This window comes from Cottoperca gobio, chromosome 12, assembly GCF_900634415.1.
Source record: "Cottoperca gobio chromosome 12, fCotGob3.1, whole genome shotgun sequence".
Classification (NCBI taxonomy): domain Eukaryota; kingdom Metazoa; phylum Chordata; class Actinopteri; order Perciformes; family Bovichtidae; genus Cottoperca; species Cottoperca gobio.
Genome location: NC_041366.1, coordinates 4,279,478 through 4,301,185, shown reverse-complemented (window position 1 = coordinate 4,301,185; position 21,708 = coordinate 4,279,478). Strand labels below are relative to the sequence as shown.

The window sequence follows — 21,708 nt, the reverse complement described above, 5'->3', positions numbered from 1 at the left end:
CAGACACCCTGAAGTTGGTTAATTAAATATCAGAAGGGGGCACAAATAGAGGCTGTTATGCCATGAGTAGCACAGTCCAACTTAATTTCTTAATAAAAAATAAATAAATCCCCTGACTGGGTGACATTCCATACGTCAAAGCTGTTTAATGCCATTTTGTATCTAACAGTAGACTTTTGTGTTGATAATTGCTGTAGTCTCGTAAGTTTTTGCTTTAATATCCTCTGACAATTTTGCACAACTCTGCACAATACTACCACCTATAAAACTGCTTTATGACAGCTCTTCCACTTTTAATTCAGATATGCTGCACATGTCTTTTCACTGTTTATGTCATTATCTCCATTTCCTGATATAACAGGATCATTTTCTCGAGATATCAAAAAACAAAACTTTCTCGAGATAATCACATATTTAATTCACATCACAAGAAAACATTGTGTCATAAATTAAATGTAATAACATATATTGTTATAGCAGGGAGAAAAAAAAAAAGTTATTTCGAGATAATGACATAAACAATGAGCAAGAGCAATTAATATGTTTGAATCATGGCCGTTTAAGGCTTCTGTAATATGCCCTTTCTATTTCACTTCATTTTGCAGCTCATCACCCCAGAGCTCGAGTCCTGGTAAAACAAAAAACCTCATGATTTGAAAAAGTATTTCGACCCATCCATTTAAGTGTTTCATTTGGTGCTCTGAGAAATCATTTTAGAATACGCACAGTGGCATCAGGTGCTAAACCGGTGGAGAGGAACTCTGAGCCAGGTGAGGTGGAGTTCAAGGAGCCTGTTAAGGTGGAATAAATCAGGCTGTTTGTGAGCAGGAGCCACAGTTCGAGGAGCGGCGGCAACTGTTCAGTGTCACTGTAAAAGTTACACTTCTCCTGTTGAGCCCAGCGGCCCTCAGACGCGCTCCCTCAGTGGTACTGTTGTTATGAGGAGGATTAGTTCAGCTACCAGACTAAAGTCTGTCTGTATCTGCACTGACTCACTAATGGACAATCTCTAAACTCTACCTGGTGATGTTTATGTTATCTAAATACTCTAAAACATCCAAACAGAGAAATAGTTCAAATGTTCTCTTATTTCATGAGCAGTGTATTGAATTCTTACAAAAGAGACCCTGTGCATACTCAAACAATTCATGTTGGTTTCCCCATGACCACCACTACGTGGCACACTGAGTCATGAACCCAAACCATGCACTGCACAGCCCTGAAACCTGAGGGAGGCACAGTTTTAAATGTCTGTGAAACAAATGTGAGGCCAATAAAAACACTTAGAAATTATGAAGAAGCTACCCAGAGAAAATTAAAGCAGTTTTTATGCTGTGCTTACAATGCAATACATGCCTGGTGTTGTCATTTAGGGGAGAATGGAAATTGTGTTTTCCCTCAAACAAGTGAAAACTGTGCCGGCTGAGATACTGTACTGGTTCCAAGGCAATGTTGCCAGTTAAAGAACTGCCTGGAAACCAGTTGGGAACCGTTTCTTGTGTCAGGACAGAACATGGGAAAGCACTGCATGTACTGTAAACATGATTAATGTCAGTATATTCATAAAAGGAGTTTATTATCTTGCATTGAAAACAGCTGAACCTCGCTTCTTGTATGAGTCAAATATTTATATGTAAATGTATTTAATCTACTCAAATGTGTGCTTTTCTTTTTATTTGTTTAGTTTGGATTCATTATTGCAGATTTTTTTTGATAAACATGGAAGCAGCTGCACATAGGAAATGGTATTGGAAAAAAACATGTTAGAAAGTGAAAGATGGACAAATCATGACAACTAAGTGAAGTGCAGTGTATCCGCTGAAAGGAGCTTGCTGTGCAGCATGTTTATGAACTGATCTGGGATCTGTCTGCCGGCCTGGGAAGCACTGATACCCCCCAGGAGGAGGGATGTTGTTTTTATAAACGAAACGCCCGTCATTCAAAACCCAATCCAATGAGACTGTTCGCAACCGTGAAACTGTACACTGCAAGAAATGTCTGCAGCAACAAAACAGTGCAGCAGCGGCTGCACTGTTAAGAATAAAGTCCAAATGTTGAGAATAAAGTAGAAATATTAAGATAAAAGGAAAATAAATATAAAAATAAACATTGAACTTTGGATAATAAATTAAACTGCTAAGATTAGCACATGTAATTTGAAATTTCGACTTTATTCTCAATTTTTAACTTCTTGAAATTCAAAATAAATAAATCTCCCTCCATTGTTTTATATCTCCTTATGTCTGGCCCTATTACTGATGAAAATGTGAAGCATCGCAAGGTTAAAAGAAAGCAGAGCTGATAAATGCATTTGCATTATACTTCATTTAATTTGCTCCGGACGATTTAACAGTCAGATTAAACACCTCAACTGCTAAAGTGAACACTTTTTGCAGTGTGCCCCGGCTGGCACAGTAGGAGGGAGGAAGGGAGAGAGAGAGAGAGGGGTCGGGGGGAGAGAAGGGGGGTTGGTCCGGGAGAGCATGGCCGCAGGAGCGCTGCAGACTTGGTTTGGTTCCTCCACATTGATAACACAGCTTCTTGTGCGCTCTCGGTGATGTTGCGGAGCCGCTCGTCAGGGGACATTTAACCCGGAGATTGTGTGCGTCTACGCAGAGAGGTTCAATCTGCTGCGTGCGTTGTTGTTCGGCGCTCGGGCAGCTGCGGGTTCAGCCGGAGCTGAAGCTGCTGGTTTGAGTCTTCTTCTTTGAGGCTTCTTGGAAGACTCACACCGAACAGGAGGAGAGATCCTGAGTTGGAGAGTGCGACGGCACAGGGACTGCTGCTCTCGTTATCTCTTGGAACATTCATTATTTGGCTGTTATATGTTTCCACCGCGTACACCTCCTGAAGAAATTCAAGGCGAGTTGGAGAAACTGTTCGCTGCGCGGAGTTGAGCCGGCGGAAGATTGTTCATGCAGAAATATTGTGGATTTCCAGCGTTTATTCAGTTGTAGAACTGTTTTTCATTCAAGCGAGTGAAGAGTGAGCGTTTGGTGCAAAGACCTTCATCTGACAGTCAAAACGCAGAGTGAGCAAGAAATCACTCTTAAAAAAAAAAAAGGAAGATATTTGATTTTGTTATAAACGCCGAGGATGCAGCTACATCTGTGCGGGAATAACACGCGTTAAGTGGACTCTCATCATAACATTTCACCTCCACATCCATCTGAATCTCTAAACCTGAACCAGAGGACAATCAATTTGGCTTCGGCGGAGTTCCAGAGCAGATATGCCGCAGGTGGAAATGATCCCCCTCCTTATCCTCATCATCGTGATGTGTGTGTGCGGCCAGGACCTGGCGTCCAAGGTGGTGTCCGACCGCTACGCCGTCTACTGGAACCGGACCAACCCCAAGTGAGTAACCCGCTCTCCTGCAGGGACACACCGGCACACAGGGCTCCCTCCGCGACGCACTGTAATCAGTTGAAGCTGCACTCTAACCGGTTACAGTAGTTCCATAGTTGAGTGACTGGATGTACTGTGTGTACACCCCGGTCTGCATTTAATGCAAGTAACCCACTTAGACACGCTTAACAAAACCTCACTTTATACATTTACAATTACAACATGAACCTGTTGTTACAACAATTTGTAACAATGCATATTGTGATACAGCATTTGCTTTGTATTAGCCCCGTTATGAACTCCTCTCCGGCACACACACGGTTAGAGTGTTTTTTATCCACTCGTGACTACTACCTGTATTTGTTGTCTTCACTGACGGATTATTGTGATGATTTAATAATCCTCCGTATCAGAATCATCTTTGTAATCAACTGTGCACATTGAGCATTATAAATCACACCTGACAGAGGAACAAGACATTTCCTCACAAGCTGTCCGTTATTACGCACCATTACGCGCTATTACGCGTTTATGTACAATGTTTGCTGCACGTTCACGTCTCAAATGAAATATACGAGGAGCGTTGCGAGCGCCAGCAGAGAAGCATACGGCTGAGCTGTGCCGCTGCGCTGAAATAATGCTGAGTCGCTTCCAGTCTGATGCAATCGATTAGAATTGACAGAATTGTTTATGTGACAAATGAAGATTCATCCTATGAGACTTCGGAAATATTGTTCAGTTCATGTGGTTTATTATACTATCACAGCGACATGCTGCTTTGCTTAGAAAGTTGTGTTGGATGACGAAAAAAACTGAAAACTTTAAGTTGATTCCTGGTTTTAATTATTACAAATCCCCCCCCCCCCCCCAGATCCGTCCAGTTTAAATAATAAAGTGATATTTCTCCTCCTGAGTGTGTGAGGGCACCTCCCTGGGTGACTCAGTGCCTCACTGTTGGCAAATAGTGATATAATGAGTGTGTGTCACTTTGTTGTAGTTGGAATACTTTCACTGCACTCTGATATTAGCTGGCTGCAGTTTCGGCATGAGTCAAAACAAAAGGAAAGACATTTACTGTATATAAACATTTGTTCAGGGATGAGAAACTGGTCTGTTGAGCTTCAAAGGAGTCGAACTGACAGGGTGTTACTGATACAAATGCAAATGTTGCCATTAGACAGATATCTGAGTCTGATTACAGCTTTCTGTCCCACTCACAGCCTGCAGGTTGATTTTCTTTTTCTGTTGGCCTTCCTACAGTTCCCAAGTCTGGTTTCTTGGTTGCCATGCTCCCCCATCCAAGTGTACCCCTCCCCACCCCCCTCCACCTCCTCTGCCCCCCTCCCGGCCCACGCTGGGGCAAACAATAAGGGGGCACACAGGGGTATTTCAGCTGCGGCCAAGGCACAGCATGGCGCTCGCTCTTGTGAGAGATCCACACATGCTGAGGTCACACACTTGGTAGTAACCAGGCGAGTTGCGGGTTAAGCAGCACAGAGGGGACCGTTGTCAGGGTCAAAACCGGGGCAGTACCGCCGGCCATGGGGCCCGGTGACGCCCACGGCACGGCACCCCGCCTGGGCTTTGTCTCTGCAGAATGGAGGCTAAATAAATGAGTAACTCTAAATGACTGTCTCCTTTTCTCATTCATGACTTTAATCTAAACCTGACCCCGACTGTATAATGTAAGAGAGGGTCGCTCTTAAAGCCTGGGGGCCCCCTAACCTGCAGCAGAACCTAACAGGATTCCATACAAGCTCGCGGCCCCGCATCCCTGCTGTTTAATGTAACCATACAGAGCATTGGAGCCCTGGGAACCTGCTGTGGTACAGTCCCAACTTCCAGATGAGCTTTCCTACCCCCCTCTTCTGCCTTCTCTGCTGCATATTTGACCAAAGTGGAGAAAATGGCATCCGGAGCAGCAGTCCATACTCAGCCATTCATGAAATCCCCTACAGGAGCTCTGGAATTGAAATGGGAAGTGAGTCGTGAAAAATGGAAATGCGATGACATTTTCATGTTTTTCTATTGTTTCAAAGGGGCTTAAAGGAACCTTTTTTTGTGTAATTTAGATAAACGTGCGTCCATGTTTGCTGTGCTTTCATCTCTGGGAAACATCTTCCTGCGCTGATGCTTGTTGCAGATTAGACTCAGGCAAGCAGGACTCAGGATTTACAGCCCTGAGGATGGTTTGCTTTAAAAAGCTTCCACAGTGACAGCAAATAGCTGTGCTAGTATAAGCTACTTAATGAAATTAAATGAAACTCCAGTATCAGGGAGCCTCACAATTCATGTCATGACTCTAAGTAGTTTTTCCGATGCCAAAAAAGAACCAAAATGGTTTCAGATAATTGTGCTTTTTGAGTATTTATCTGCCAAATGTAATTCACTCTGTGTAGAGGCTGCAGTGAAAGCTTTGTTCGGTCTACTCAGAGTCAGTCCATTAGTGGAAGTGTGCACATAGTGGTTGTGCAGGTTTGGAAAATCTGGGAATGTTCCAAATGTGGATGTTATCCTCACAAAATGTAGACATTTCCACACATTTGTAAAGAGTACATACAAAACATTGTTGTGCCTCGTTTTAGTCTTTGACCCAGAATGGTTTCAGATCGTGTCGTTGAAGTTGAAGAATGTTGAATGATGAAGAGTAATGCATAGCGGTCGTACTACAAGGTTATTGTTAGCAGCATCTATAAAGTAAGTTCCACTTACTGTTTTATAAAGGTTGTTATGAATGGATTCATCATGTTACTATAGCATGTATTTGTGTGGATCAGTAAGAAGCCAGTTTTGAGAACAACTTTTTTTTGTGAAAAAGTAGACCCCTGCAATGGACTGTTCCACCTCCTGCTTTCTGAAAAAGCTGCATTCTGCAATATGTAGAAGAAATTCAATTTATAAACAACTTACTGACACTGACCAATTATTATATTGATTCTAAAAGATGCCTTTTTAATGACTTACTAACATTACAAACTTATTATCTAGAACTAGAAAAAAATAGAAATGTAGGAATTTAACAGAAAATTGTGCATGTGGCAAAATAGAAACTTTGTCTAAGATACAGCATTGTTTTAAAGTGATGATAAAGAATAATGTGTAACTGCTTTTATACTGCAGCCCCCATCATAGGATAAAGGATAACGATGTAACAAATACAATATAGATCAGAGCTTTTGGTGACATTAACAAAATTGCTAATGTCGGATCTATGAAGCATTAATAACTGATTTATTAAACATTAATTACAACGTATTCATCTTTTATAAAGTATGCCCTATTTGAAAGTTCTAAATGTTAAAAAGAAAGAAAAGTTGTTAATACATTTATATAAAGTACATCTTTAGTAAAGATCTATAAAGTATCAACAAATGATGTATTAACCACTTATAAAGTAATTATTTACATTTAATAAACCTTCATAATGTATCTTATCAGATAAGCATTTTATCTAAACATTTGTCCTGTTTGTGTGATCGATCGATCGACTGCAACAAACGATTATTTTCTCAATTAATCGTTTAATTGTTTAGTCTATAAAATGTCCAAAACGCAAAGATATTACTTAAAGTGATAAAAAACAGTGAAAAGCAGGAACTCTTTTACTTTTTTTTACGATTAATCAATTATCAAATAGTTGACGATGATTCTTCTGTTGATCGACTAATCAATAAGTCGACTAATTGTTGCAGCTCTAGATAAATAAACACCTGTATCAACCATTAATAAAGACATTGTACTGCTTATAAAGACCATATTAAGTAAGCTTTATAAGAAAGTGGCACCAAGACAAAACTCGTAAAATAAAAACTGAAGCATTTCGTGGTTGAAAAGCTCATGTAAGAAAAATGAGTCACAGATGTTTCTTGTCGGCAAACCAAACGACGGAATAAAGTGTACGAGCGGGGAATTTACTGCTGCCCTGACAAGGAGCTATTAGTGAATTCCCTGCTCACCAGCTATTTAGCTGCTTCATTAAAACCCACCCGGGTCCATATGGTCCGCATGCAGACGTTGCTGCGGCCCAAGGTGTTTATTTGTTGCTGATAGGTGGGATCAACAGAGAATCAGGGCCGAGTTCCGTCCATAATCTCCCAAGCTGTTTGTGTCTCCGAAGCCATGGAAACTGATACCCCTCGTCATCAAAGAACCTCATTGGGTGGGACTAAGGACCTGACAGCTGGGGAGAGAGGGATTCCAGCATTCAGGGAGTGCACCGTCACCCCAGGGGTTTCCTTTAATCCCTGATAATGCCCATCCAAAGCTTCCCCCAGCAGATGCAACATATTTCTTCCTAAGACAATCAAAGAATGGTTTCTGTGGACTGTTTGCATGTTTGATATAAGTGTGGTTGCTATCATTTAAAGAGATTTAAGGCTGGGTCTACAGATCGTTCCAGGTCCAAGGACCGTAGAGGAACAGGCTTTTGCCAGCCTCTTTACTAATGGAAGGCACTTTAGACTGAAGCTACTTGTACGACCTTAGATTGTGACTGCTAAAGTAAAAACTTGTGTCTTAAGTAAGTAGGACATTTGCTTGAGATATTATAGTAAGAAAAGGCACCAGTGTTGTAACCTACGCAAATTGAGGGATGACCATCCTGCCATGCTATACAAGGTACAATGATGGACCCTGAAGCTAGAATTAGTGACACAACTCTGGCCTGTGATACATCGGGTCTAGTTTGGACGAGGTGGACACTGCGGCAAACATGTACATAGTATCACCGAAATGGATCTAAATCAGAAAAAGGGCAGCAACTAAGCATTTCCTTCAGAAACAGGATTTAAACCTGTACAGAAAGCACATAATGAATTTGAATTTCTTTGTGAGAGAGTCAATGTGGTGTTTAACATCTCTAAAGTATTTGTACTTGTCAACACACTGAATAGAGACACCATCTAGAGTCATGATGGAGGGGGTTGGAACCTTTGTTCCCCCATGGTAGAAGACCATAGTTTTAGTACTGGTAGAGTTTAAAGGCTATTTCAGAACCGATAGGGCATGCTGCAGGGAGTTAAATCAGACCAGTCTGACGATCCAAACTGTCTTTCCCTTCTCAGTGTCTGGACATACTTGAGGTAGTATCTCAGATATTGGAAAAAGCTCTTTACTTGACACTTGCACACATTTTCTCTCATCGCAGAACGACCTCCACTATTAGCTTGTCTTACTCTTGCTCTCTTTTTAATCTCCACTTAAAGAAACAATGCTCCATTTTGCACTTGGTGGCGAGCTGATGTTGTGATAGTTTCCCAATGGCATTGTGCGTTGCTCCGTTCGCATTGTTCCCAGTGTTTACCCTCGCTTTCCCCTCTCAGCCTTTCCCCGGCTCCCTGCCGCTCGGTTCCGCTTGGATTAAAAACAGACACAAAAAAGGCAACCACGTCCAAATATTGACTGGGTCTCAGGACCGCAGCCCTCTCCCAGCGCCGGCACAGAGCGCCTCAAAGGCCGCCATTGTTTCCGCTTGTACTCAGCGGCCCATAGCCGGTTTTAAGCTGTGCAGGGAGACAGACTGAGAGAAGGAGAGGTGGTTGTGGAGAGTGTGCATATGTTATCTGAGGTGGGGCAGTGGGATTATAACAGGAGGGACAATGCAGTCGCGGGGGTGAGAGAAACTTCCTCACAAGAGGCCAGAGGCTAAGACAGGGGAACAGTGTTCAGGCCACGGAGTCCTGGGGTGGGGTCAGAACCAATGTATCCACCCTGAGGAAGTGTCAATCTCAAAAGGTATCAAAGAGAGCTGACTGAATGTGATTTCCTGCAGAGACTGTTCAAAAACTATCAATAAACAGGATGAGAAGCTTCTTATCTGAGGTTTACCTTCTATTTTATTACAAAGTGCAGGAGCATTAAGCCTCTTCACAGCACTTCAGTCTCTCAGCGCCTGATACGAAAGAGCGTCACATCCAAGATAGGAAATCACTTCCTCATATCACGTCAGTTTCCTTAACTCTCGGTGTACTTTAATCAGTGGTACCTTACAGAATGCACTTAATAAGACTCGGTTATACTTTCTACGGGGGAGGGGGGGGGTAGTTGTCCTGCGGAGACACCCGTCATTCCTCATGCTCTCCTCGACCCTGCCTGCAGAGAGAGGCTGCCCCAGCCCTCCCTTTACGCTCTGACTAATAAGGCAAGGCCCTCAGGCTGCCAGGGCCTGACTGACAGGAACTAGTGACGAGAGGTTGCTAATAAGTGTGGCCTCTTTATTGGTTTACGGCAAGGTTTCAATGCATTCAGTGAGTTGCAAGTTTGAGCATTTTCTATTCTATTATTTTTATTATTCATCACAAGAATTTCATCTTGAAAAGTCTTTTGTTAGTTTTTGAGCCCCAAAAGTGTTGGTTTCCTTAAATAAGAGCACATGCAGTGTGATTAATTATATAACCTGAATCCAATAGTAGTTGACTTGTTTCAAGTATTTTCTAGAATTTAGTGTCAGTATGTTGAAGAAAGAGTGAGGTAAATCACTAAACTGAGTTCAATAAAAATCTCCCTTGCATTTAGAAAATATAACTTAGAAGTGAAATCATTTGCCAAGTGATCCTTTCACCAAGTCTCTGAAACAAATCAACTGATGTCAAGAATTTTCTGGAGCGGATTCTCTGTAGAAGATTTACTGAATTAGAATAAAAAATCTAGAAAATTAAATCAAGCAGAGGTGAAAAAGTGTTTCCGCGCAGGATAGTAATTTAAACATGTTTCTAATTACAAATCAACTTTCTTCAAGAATTGTTTAGGACGAATACAGCCGATCACAACAGTAGAATTAAGAAAATTCACACTTTAATCTAGAATAAAAAAAATCTGCCAGTAAAGCAAGATTATTTCTTTCCAATATAAATCAACTTGTTACAAGCAATTTCTAGAATTGATCTTCAGTATCTTAAAAGAAGACAGAATAATAATTGCGGCAGTAGAATAAAGAAAAATCTCACTTGAATCTGGAAAATTCTACTCATACCTATATAAATCTTCCCCTGCAGCACAAAACCTTCAGCCGGTTTGACTACAAGTCAACTTGTTTCAATACATTTCTGGAACAGAGTCTCTTCTTGATCTAGAAAATGAAAATGAGCTGAAACTAAGTGGTAAAAAATCTTCCACATTAATAGAATCCTTTCTTGATCTAGAAAACCTGGATAATTAAAAGATTTTTTCAACCTGTTTTCAATACAATAATAAACCTTTTCTATTTTCTAGAATTTAGTGTCAACATGTTGAATACAGAGTAAGATAAACCACTGAGCTGGAATCAAGAAAAATATCACTTGAATTAAGAAAATGTGACTAAGAAATTAATGGATTTTCCCATGTAGTGTGATCCTTTCACTAAGTTTCTTGTTTCAAGACATAACTATCATTATCTTAAAAGAACATAAAACACGGGAGATCATCGGTCAAGCAAGATGACTTCTTTCCAATATAAGAAGAAAAAAAAATCAAACACAAAAATCCTTTCTTGATGTAGAAAACAGTGGTCAGTGGTATGCTTATTGCAAATACTGCAACTTGTTTTCAACACAATAATTAATCTGTTTTCTGAATTTCTCCAGAATTGATCCTGAGTTAGTATCTGGAAAGAAGGGAAATTGTGACTTGAATGTAGAGAATTCACTCCACATTGACGGACGGAGAGAGGTTGAAATGATCTTTCTCTACTGTCAGATTTCTTTCACTTGTTAAAGAAAATGAAACTTTTATGCCAAAGTGATCAGATTCATTGTGTCGAGATCAGATACTGTGTGACTTTAGCATCCTGCGTTTGATATGCGCGACAGTCAAAGGATTAGCGGGGGACTCTCCAGGCCTAATCTCACAGTCTCACTCCGCTGCACAGAGCTTCACTTTTCTGTTTTAATCTTAGTGGTGCTTTTTTTTTGTGTACGCTGTTTAAATGTGAGTGGTGAAATGGCATCCCCTGTGTCTTTGTAGGCACCGGTGAGGGTATTAGCAAAGAGGCTCTAAGGGGCTTAAAAGGTCAGCCCTCCCTTTGTGTGGAGACACAAAACACTTCCTGTGGGACCCTTCACCCCTCTCTGTTCTCCCCTCAGAAAGCCAGGCCCTGCCTGACCATTCACATTAATCAGCCTTAGCTCCTAATGACTGCAGTAAAGCTTCTAAAAACGGCTTCTAAAAAGGTCCTAAAGAGCCACTAAGCTGCTAACAGACAGGGCCAGGCTGCCGCTGTTTGTAGGGCATCACACAGTATCAAAGACTGCAGGGTGGGAGCTTGGCCATGCTCCGGTCCCTTTATAGTCTCATCAACACCAACAACTATGGGTTTTTGTAGGTTGTCAAGACTTGTTGTGGAAATGTGCTTCTTAAGCTTTTAAATGTGTGCACTGTAAAACAACCTCAATTTCACCAAGAATGTTTGTGTGCAATTGACTCTCTTCTTTTTTTATAATGTACTAAAATAGTTTTGACTTGTTTCAAGTGTTTTTCTTCATTATTTGGCATTATTTTTAAACAAATTTATTCGTGTTGAAATAGTGTATAACTCCCTGGTATATATATATATATATATATATTTTTTTTTTAGGTCCAGACTTTTAGGAGTCACAATAGATACAAATCTTCTCAGTGTAGAAGTTAAAGTTGCATTTCTTCTCCATTCTTCCAAGTAAAGTAAATGTAAAAAATGAGTGGATTCAACAAGACTCAGAGAAAGCAGTCAGCAGTATTTTCTCTTGCATGTTAAGATTATTGAGAAGTGAATAACTCTCGAGTTGTGATTATCAAGCTTCATTTTAGAATAAAAAAATGTCCTTTCTTGGAATAAAAAGTCTGTGGTTTTGACTTGACTGGAAAGTCAGTTCAGGCCAGGCTTCGCTGTCTTTTCTGCTTCAAGACAAATGGAGGTAATGAAAAAATTGGCACATCTGTAGATTGAAATCATAAACAATTACAGCTGCAATGTTAATTGGCTGAAATTGTCAAATTTTGACAGCGGGGGCCAAACCTCCAAGTAAATGTTTCTGGAAGTATATTTGGGTCAGTGCGGCTTTGGGGGGAGGCCTGAAACTAAAAGTATGTGCACCTCCTTGTCAGGGCGATATTTCCTGATTTTGAAAAGCTGCTGACTCGTAGCTTTTTGTGTATCTTGGAAGAAATTAGACAAAGCTCATGTGTGAGCGCATTGCTTTTCCAGTCAAGGTCTTGTGAAACATGTGTAATTCACGGAGTGATGAAGCTCTCTGAGCCGCACGTACGATCAGCAGTTTTCCCTTCAGCCACGCAGACAGACCAAAACATCTCTGATGACGCAAAATATGCTTTTTGCGGGAGATACTCATGCTGTCTAATTGCTTTTGTTTCTCCAGTTCAAATGTATCATGTAATTATTCTGGTATGAGGGTTTATCTGATGCTGGTTTGGAGCTGAACCACAACAAAGTTTGAGCTTGTTTCGTCGTTTTCAACCTCCCGTGGTGCAAAATATTGAAAGACAATTGTTATGTATCTGCGTGTGAAGAACAGTTGTTGTTGCATGAACTTGGTGTGACTTTGCGAGACCTTTCGTGTGGCTCTCTGGTCCTCTGAGACTCAAAGTGTTTCCTCCTGTTGGATTTCAGCACACTTGGTGCTTTGGGACACATGAAATATTAAAAAAGCTGTTTGTGATCTCACGATAGAGCCTGGACAAACCTTCACACGCAACCAGGAGAAATCCAGGTCAGGACCGCCATGACTTTATTAGAGGGGTCGACATTATGTCGGCTTTTCCTTTTCTTTATTCACAAATATTTTCCTGGCCTGCGCTTCTTTGATGATGAATGACTGCGATTAAATTGTTTTTGCTATTTTATCGTCGCACAACTTCAGTTGTGGGGTCATTAATTGAAATCTCAGGCTGCCAAGATCTGTGCACTTTCCATAGACTTGGCTGACTTCTCCTCCTCTTCGCCTTTTCACTGTGGTGTGTGGCGGAGCGGGGAGCACCAGGCAGCCATTTTCCAAATTAGACTCCATTTTGTTTCAAGAGAAAAAAGTAGGTTACGAATCCTGGGACGTCACTTGAGCATTATCTGATCTTTTCTGATCCGGCACTCAACTACTGCAAAACACTTCCTTCTTTGACAGACATTGAAAGTCTTTAATGGCTGCCGTCAACTTCTTAAAGTCGGATTCCCCTAAAACGTGAAAGAAATCTGTACGTGATGTTAAAATATTTTGCAAATCATCTTTTATTTTCAAACAAACTCTAAATATTCAGTTTTCTACAGAACTTTGTAAGGAAAATAAATTCTACAGAAAACAAAAGTGTGCAAGCGTGAGGAAAACAAAATGACTTGATTTTCCTGAAACTATCCCATAAATCAGGCCACAAACAAAACACGATCTCATCTTAAAACTGGTCCAAAACACTTGATGTCAAACCTCAGTAATTCAAGATGAAGGTTCGTGAAACTACATTGTGTTTTGATTCAGTTCAGTTCCGAAGTTAATAAGAAAACGTTTGTGTTGTTTTGGTCTCGTCTAGCTTTGAGATCGGTCTGATTCTTGAAAGAAATAATAACGTCTAGTTCTCTCTTCGCGGATGTTTGAGATATGAGCAGCACAACAGCACAACAAATCAATCAGAAATCAATTTCCTTGAAACAAGTTTAATAATGCAAATTATGTGTGACAAGATTATCCATCTTAGATAAGGAAAAAAATAAGATTTAATTATCCCCAAATGAGGTTTAATGACTTTGCTGAGTCGGCCGTTCTTGCGGCGAGGTGTACCACTGATTGACCTACTAACACAATGATGATCGTACACGCTGTGATGTATTTTGTTTATGCACAAACCCGTTGATGTGTGCCATCCCCGCTGCCCTGTACGAGCTGGCAACCTGGCTCGCTCGTATCACTGCTCGCAGCAGCAGCACGCTGGGAACACGCTGGGCAGACGTTGCGAGCGCTCGCGGCTGATGATCCCCTTTTATGTCTTGGCCCCATCAGGGCCCAGAGTTATTCTAGTGCATAATTGATGGAGGAGTTAGAATAGCAGAAGTAATGCGATGAGAGGGTGCAGCCAAGCGGAGCGAGGGATCGCGTGCGTGGGGCTGCAAACATTGCAGGGGACGAGAGGAGGGCATCTGGCGTAACAGGTCCCAGCGCTGAGTCGACACTGAATATGTCACCGCCCCAGCCAATCGCAGCTCTCCCTTTCCCTCCAATCAGATGTCTGCAGTTGAGTGGAGTACTACGTCCGCATGAATCAGACTCTTTGCTCATTAGCGCTCCTCTGAGCTCTTTTATCCCTTCTTATTTGTGGTATTAAAGCTATAAAAAGCTGATTTCAAGGTATAATTGACATAATTATTTTACTGGAGATTTCACTTTAACTAGAAAGGAATGTTGTAAATCACCTCGGGGTGTTTTCGGCCTCAGAAGGCTTTCTTTGTCCCTGTAGTGCATTCTTACGGACTTTGAACTCAGCACTGACAGGGTGGGTATCACACCTAGACGAGCTCCTACAAAGAGAAACTAATGGCCCAAAAAGCTTGTATTGTCTGCTTAACAAAAGGGACGAGGTCACCTGTCCCGTCCTGCTTCAAAGAGACCGTCCAACACTAAGGGAACAAATGAAAAACAGCAGACGGGTTTCAATAATATATTTTTTTTTAATTGAAAATAATATAAATGCTCTTTAGTTAGTATTCTATGGTAGTATTTAAAATTGAATGCATCAAGTACATATCATTTTTACCCTGGTACTGAATTGGTCACTTTTCAGCTGTAATAACTTAGATAGAACTTACACAAAGAACTGCAGAACTGCATAAAGAAACAAGCTGACAAAAAACACTTTAAAGCAGTCATCAAATCTAATAGGTCTACTGAATCTTTAAATAAAGAAGAAATCCACCAATAGTGGTGAGATAATAGAATGATTTTTCTATAAAATAGTCTATTTTGTAGAATAACAGAATCAACTCAAGAAAATTACTTTTCAATGTAGAAAAACATTCATTTGTGCTGGAAAGTGAAAATAAAATGTCATTACCATCTTATTTTATAATATATATATTCCTTTTTTTATGAAAATACAGTTTTGCAATTAAGAGAAGTGGAAAATGTGGATTATTTTGCACAGTTATCACCATCCCTCCAAAGAAAAGTGCTGAAAGATTGCGTCTGGTCTCCTGTTACCCAGACCTTACGACTCCTACGTTCAGTGTTTGTTGTGTATCCATTAGTTTTATATTCTGTGTCTTAATATGCAAAATGTACATTAGACGCAGCTAATGGGAATTTATTGTAATTTAACGGGCAGTGAAAGTGTTCTTTTAATTATCCAGCAGCCAGCGTAATGAAAACAGTGAGTTGTGCAGAGTTCTGTGAGAGCGTGCAGACAGTAGCCGGGCTCTGAGGTCGGCTCTGAAACACAGACCTGTCCAGCGGAGCACTTAGAGGCCACTGGACCGGGACTGTGCCTATTAACATCATAAAATCCTGCTCATAAAGATGTTTTATTTGTTTCCTGAGTGTGCCGGCTGCTTAGGTTTCCATCAGAAGTCTTTATGGCTCGCTGCTCATATTTCTGTCTCTGGATGGAGGTGACTATTAAGTTTTAGTGGACTTTTCTAAGTAGCAAAACTGTGGTCACCAAAAGTTCACTAATTATTTTTTCGTTTCGTTATTGGACTTTTTTTTTTAACAATTATTTAACTGCAACTTTGGAATCTCTGTTATATACACTAGTGTGGCTTTATGGCAGCTGTGATGAAACCTAGATGACAGGCAGAACACATTTAACTGTAAGAAAAATGTGTTTCAATATATAGCTAAATATTTAAATCAGTAATGGTACAAAATTCGCCCCAAAGAATTATTTTTAATCAGTATTATCAGATTAACTCCATCTACATAGATATTCTATTATAATTCATAGGTCATGGCTTACACACAATTTCTAACTATTTGTATTCATACTGATTTAAAAATATTTTTTAAATGCAAATTATTAGAAAAAATCTTTAAAGTAGAATTTCTTTAAATTTGTATTTTAGTATAGACGTTATAGTTTCAGATCATTGAAATAAAATAACATCAAAATCATACTTTTTACTTATCAGAATGTGTGTGGTTTTTATATGCATGTATGAATTAGTATGAATATTCAACTATATAATATATAATACAACTTTTCCAGTGTGTAATACGATGCTACAGTTACACGTACTCTAACAAAATGAAATAAATCTTGAATATTGTGTTAAATGTACAGAATGTTTTAATTCACCGTCATTTTTTCGAAATAAGAAAAACAGATTCAAATATTTAAAAATCACGGTAAATAAATCGATTTTAGATTTTTCATAATTTTATTAGAAAGATACATTTCTAATCAAAATTTGCAGCCATAGTTTTGAAAATCAATCTGATAATAAGTCTTATGAGTGATGTTAAACAACCTAAAAAATATGCTCATTCAAAAAGGTATTTGCAGGGTTGAAGCTGGCTTTGCTGCAACCGTGTTGTTGGCGCTGGGTTCCACGCCCGTCACCTTGCCTCAATTTCACTTATTTGAGCCTGTCTGATTATAGGCTGGAATAAAAGGGAAGAATTGATCGAAGAAGAAAATTTTTTTCCTGAAGTGTGGATGTTGAGTCCTGTGACTGCTCATCTGGGTCACATGGTTCTTCTAGAAGTAGTGCTGGTGAGGTCTAGACACGCGATACACAGGGGGGTTAGAGAAACACGCCGGCTAAGACGTCACACGCGTTTACCATCCACCAAGCCACTCCTGTATGGAGGCAGGCCCGTTCTCATTTTTGCCCAGCAACCCAGCACTGTAGTGGGATATGTGGTGGTGTGGTGCAGCACCACTGTTTAACACACTTCTTCACTTTTCCAATCAGAAATCACATTTTCTGATTGTTTCAAAGTACAGCAAAGACTCTGCAGGACTGTAAAGTTTGTGTCCAGATGATTAAAATGCTTTGAATAATTATTCCCTGTGTTGAATTAAGAGTTTGGGGAGAAACTGTGGAGCACCAGCTGAGAGGTCGTTTTTTACATTTGATGATATGTCTTTGTCATTTGGGGCCAAAAATGTTTTTTAAAAATCAGGTTACAAATCCTCCTCACTACATCGAAAAATGGTTAATATGCAAATTTGTTCCAAGCCCTCGCCAGAAAAAGAAGGAAAGCCAGGGGTGTGTCCTCTCAGAAAATCACCAATCAGGATTAACCTATTACCCTGCGGCAGCCAATGAGGCGAGGAGCAGCTGTGCTTTCATTGGCCCGTTGAGCACAGATAACCAAAACTGTGCCAGATACACTAGGGTAGAAATAACCCAGAATTCCTGTAGCCTGAAGGGAGCAAAGCCCTTAATGTAGCATGTTGAATTAATGCTGCCGCAGCCTGCTGCTTTCTGGGGGATGTAAACTGAAATGCCAACAACTATCTGAATTAATCACTATCTGTATGGTGTCTATTCATCGTGGCAAGGACACACACACACACACACACACACACACACACACACACACAAACACACAGTTACAGGGTCGTGCAGTAAATGTTCGAAGGTTGAAAGCTGAGTTTGCTTTCTCTCTTATGTGCTCCCTCATCATCTCTTCCCCTTCCTTTCCTTTCCTTTCCTGCCACCTTTTTGTCCAGCAATAATTACCTAAAACTTATGACAAAAAACTTCTTTAAAGTTAAGCTTTACCTGTTCTGTACTGTTTCTTTATTATAGAAACTACTTATATATAACACAATTACGTGCAAAACACACAAATTGTTTTACATCTAGGCCCCGTAAAGATTTCTTCATGATCATGATTTATAAATATGTTATAGTGCATTAAAATCACTCATATTTCCTTTGGTGTCTCAAAACAGTGTTATTTGAGACAACCACAACATTTTTTACAGAATAAGATTCCACACAATTAGAGAAGCCGTGTAAAAAAATGTGTCAGAATAACAACATTTGCATGTAAGCGATGATTTAAAAATGTCATATTGCATTAAATCCCCATAATTTGCTGTACTGTCCCAAAGATTTGTCATTTTTGAGAACTGCAAAATGTAATACCACAAGATCCCCACATTTGGTGCAGTAAACCCATTATTTTTGTCATTATCCCGAAATATATACTATGTTGCACGTGGATCCTAAAGTCTGGAGTCGTGTCCCTGAAATGTGTTTTGTGTTATATCCCAAAAAAATGTACAGCGTCAGAATAAAAATTGGGTGTAGCAGCTCCAAAATTCATTACAATTTAAAATTATGATTGAATCTTTTTTACATCAGATTCAATTTGCACAAAATCCACTCAAAATATATTTGTCATAATAAAAAGTGTATTTATTTTTTATAATTTGCATAAAAGGTACATTTGTTACAGCAACACAAACTTCCACTCATCGTATTAAACCAAAATGTCTTTGATAAAATTTCCCAAATTTGGTATTACTCCTAAAATGTGCTATTTGTATAAAACCAACATTTTTATAGCAGCAGGACATTCCTAAATGTAGAAAAGGACCTTCAATATTTGTTGTAGCACCCTCAAATTGAAAAATGCATGCCTAGCACAATCAAGACGTATATCTCTTATACTATTATCTTCAGATATTTGATCAATGACACAGGATTAACAGGTAAACCCAGAAACGGTTCAGGTTTTCTGCACATTCCGGGCCCTCGTCGTCCTGAGCCGCCTCTTGATTGGGCTCTGCTGCTAACCTTGATGTCCAGATGTTTTTCATCCAGCTGCTGACTCCTGCTGCTATCAGATATGAGAAGGGCGATTAAAGCTCCTCCGACTTCACAGCTTTGTTCTACTCGCTCCAAAAAATCCACGTCAGCTGACTCCCTCACTCTCTGCCAGGTTTGAGTTGAAGTCACTTTCTCCATGTGTGCGACATACAACCGCTGGCCTCCAGACAACACTAATGATTCAACTCTTTGGACCTGTTTTGTGAGCGAGGACCATTTCTTCTTCTTGGTTGTGATCCCGTACATAAAAAGGCTCAGATGCTGCACAGATGAATGTCAGCGCATTGGTGACTTTAATTTGGCGGTGTGCTCTGTGGGTGCAGACACACATTTTATCTGCTGTGGAAAATGAGTCTGCAGACTTTGGGGAGACAGCGTGATCACACACACACACACACACACACACACACACACACACACACACACACACACACCCACACACAGATGCAGACTTGTGAGCAGGGTGTCATATGTTTATCCTGTAAGTCAGCTGTTTGATCATAATTTGTGATTAATCAGCCATGAGAGCTTTTGAATTAAGTGCAGCTTTTCATGTCAGAGTAACTGCAGCCTAATCCGTCTGGCCTTTCCCAAATGCTTTATAGTTTAGCAGAACAGATGACACAGAGCGGGGCGGCTCAGTGCTGGTGCTGGTTATAGAGTGTCTCAGAACTGGAAAGTCTGGGGATTTAGTCCCAGCCGTGTCTTGAACGCAATACATTCCATTGATTAAAATATGTATTTAAGACGATATTTTATTTCTTGGTAGCATCTGCTACACACAATCTGAGTAGGTGCACTCTGCACTCTCGTTTGTCTGTAATAAGCGTCTAAGTGTGTAGGTTCAAAGAGTTGTAGCAAGAAAAGCCCTCAAAAGAAAACAGGAAAATTATTCTATAATGAAGTTATTGGAATACTTCACCTGCAAAATTACCATTTGGCAATTCATTAGTCACCCCCATGCTACCTTTGAATTTTTGAAGAATACTTATTTTTTCTGAAAGGCCTCCACTGTGAACAAAAACCGTGAAGAGCCTTGAATTTAAGTAACTCGTGGCCGCGTTTAACAACAGCAAGCCTCAGACTGTTTATGTGGAAGTGTTTTAAATAGTTTCACGTAGATACTCAAAGTGCCAAAAGATCCACTTATATTTAGAATGTATAAGACTTTCTCTATAATCTGAGGCTGAGGTGGATTTCCTGTTTACTCATCAAGAGCAGGTAACAACAGCTCATAAATAGCAGGTGTGTCACAACACAGGACTTCTATCTCACGTTCTTGCTGCTAAAACCTTGGTGGCGCTGGTTTCTTCCACAAATGCAGCAGCAGTTTAACACGTAGCAAATACGCCAACATGTCGCTAATGTCGCTAACAGCCTGCACCGCTTGTTAAAGAAAACAGGTCAGTTTGCCGTCCAAACAAAGTGCCACATGAGCTTTAATCGTGCAGTCGGGATAGCACAACTGTTTGTACAGCTTTGATCGCTGCTTTCCGTTTTGATCGTCACATTGAGTTGGTCAATACTTGTTGTGTTCTTAATGTTCAGACTTTAGAAAGAACACATTATTTTCTGCCTTCATCTTTTAAGAAAAATACAGGAATTTATTGATGAATTTTAAGAGATGGATGGAAATCAGAAACAAAAGAAAATCGGATTCCTGCTACATGGAGCATATTCGGAACCACGCTTGCTGCAAGTGGAGGTTGTTTATTGTTTACAGCGTCTAATTGAAGCAAACACAACATTTGTGTTTAAGATCGGAGGTGAAAATCAGTTAATCTGTCTCGATTGAAAATGCTTTGGTGCAATATGTTTGAGTCTAGACTCACTTACGGTATAAGACTGTGCAGGCAGAGTCGTCTTGAATCCTCCCTGTCTAGCAGAGCGTCAGGTCACAGTTCAGACCCAGATATTTGCTTTGAGAAACATGTACAAATGCTTCTAGCTTTGTGCAACTTTGATTTTGTATACGCTGTATGCAGGTTCAACAAATCCTTCACATATATCTGCCTTGTAGCCTTTATTGTGCAGGTTTCTCTGTATATCTGACAGCAACCATTTCCTACTAATATCATGAGTGTCATTACCATTAAAATGATCCAAACTCACCCTGCATGGCATGCCCTGGGTACGCTGTTCCCTCCCCACAAATGTTTCTCCTACTGCCCTTTTGTTCCGCTCCAGAATGGAGTTGACGAGTGTGAAACCGAACGTGATACCAGGGGCCCGAGAGTTCATTATTCGCCACTGTTCTCACGGGGCGAGTGAAAAATCACTCCTTTGTGCCTTGAAAGAAAGAGCCTTCCTCTGACCTCATGGTAGCGCAGTGTAATGTCAAAAGGCCCCGAGGTTGGTGCGGTGTAGCCACACCCACTCTGTTGTGGAGCCGTCGTGGAATCCGTCCAGGGTTCCCCGTCTCGGAGAGAGAGCGGAGGAAAAAACAACCTCTTGTAAACAAATGTTTGGATCCCACATCGTATGCCGCACTAATTGGACCTTGGTTGCTCAGAGGATCTTTTTTTCTCTCTTCCCCAGATCCAAATAGTGCATTTTCTGCATTCTCTGTATACTGTCCACTTCAGACCACACTCACTCTCCAATTAGGCTCTTTCTTTTAACGG

The 21,708-nt window shown here is 40.4% G+C and overlaps 1 protein-coding gene across 1 annotated transcript in view; it reads left to right on the top strand.

The window, feature by feature from the left end:
- The first annotated feature begins 2,477 nt into the window (after window positions 1-2,477).
- The window catches only part of LOC115016897 (ephrin-A5-like), a 75,231-nt gene continuing 56,000 nt past the window's right edge, over window positions 2,478-21,708 (top strand). The window contains exon 1 of the mRNA XM_029444982.1: window positions 2,478-3,357. Coding sequence (XP_029300842.1) covers window positions 3,233-3,357 — 125 coding nt within the window. The 5' untranslated portion in view covers window positions 2,478-3,232. The remainder of the gene's footprint in view (window positions 3,358-21,708) is intronic.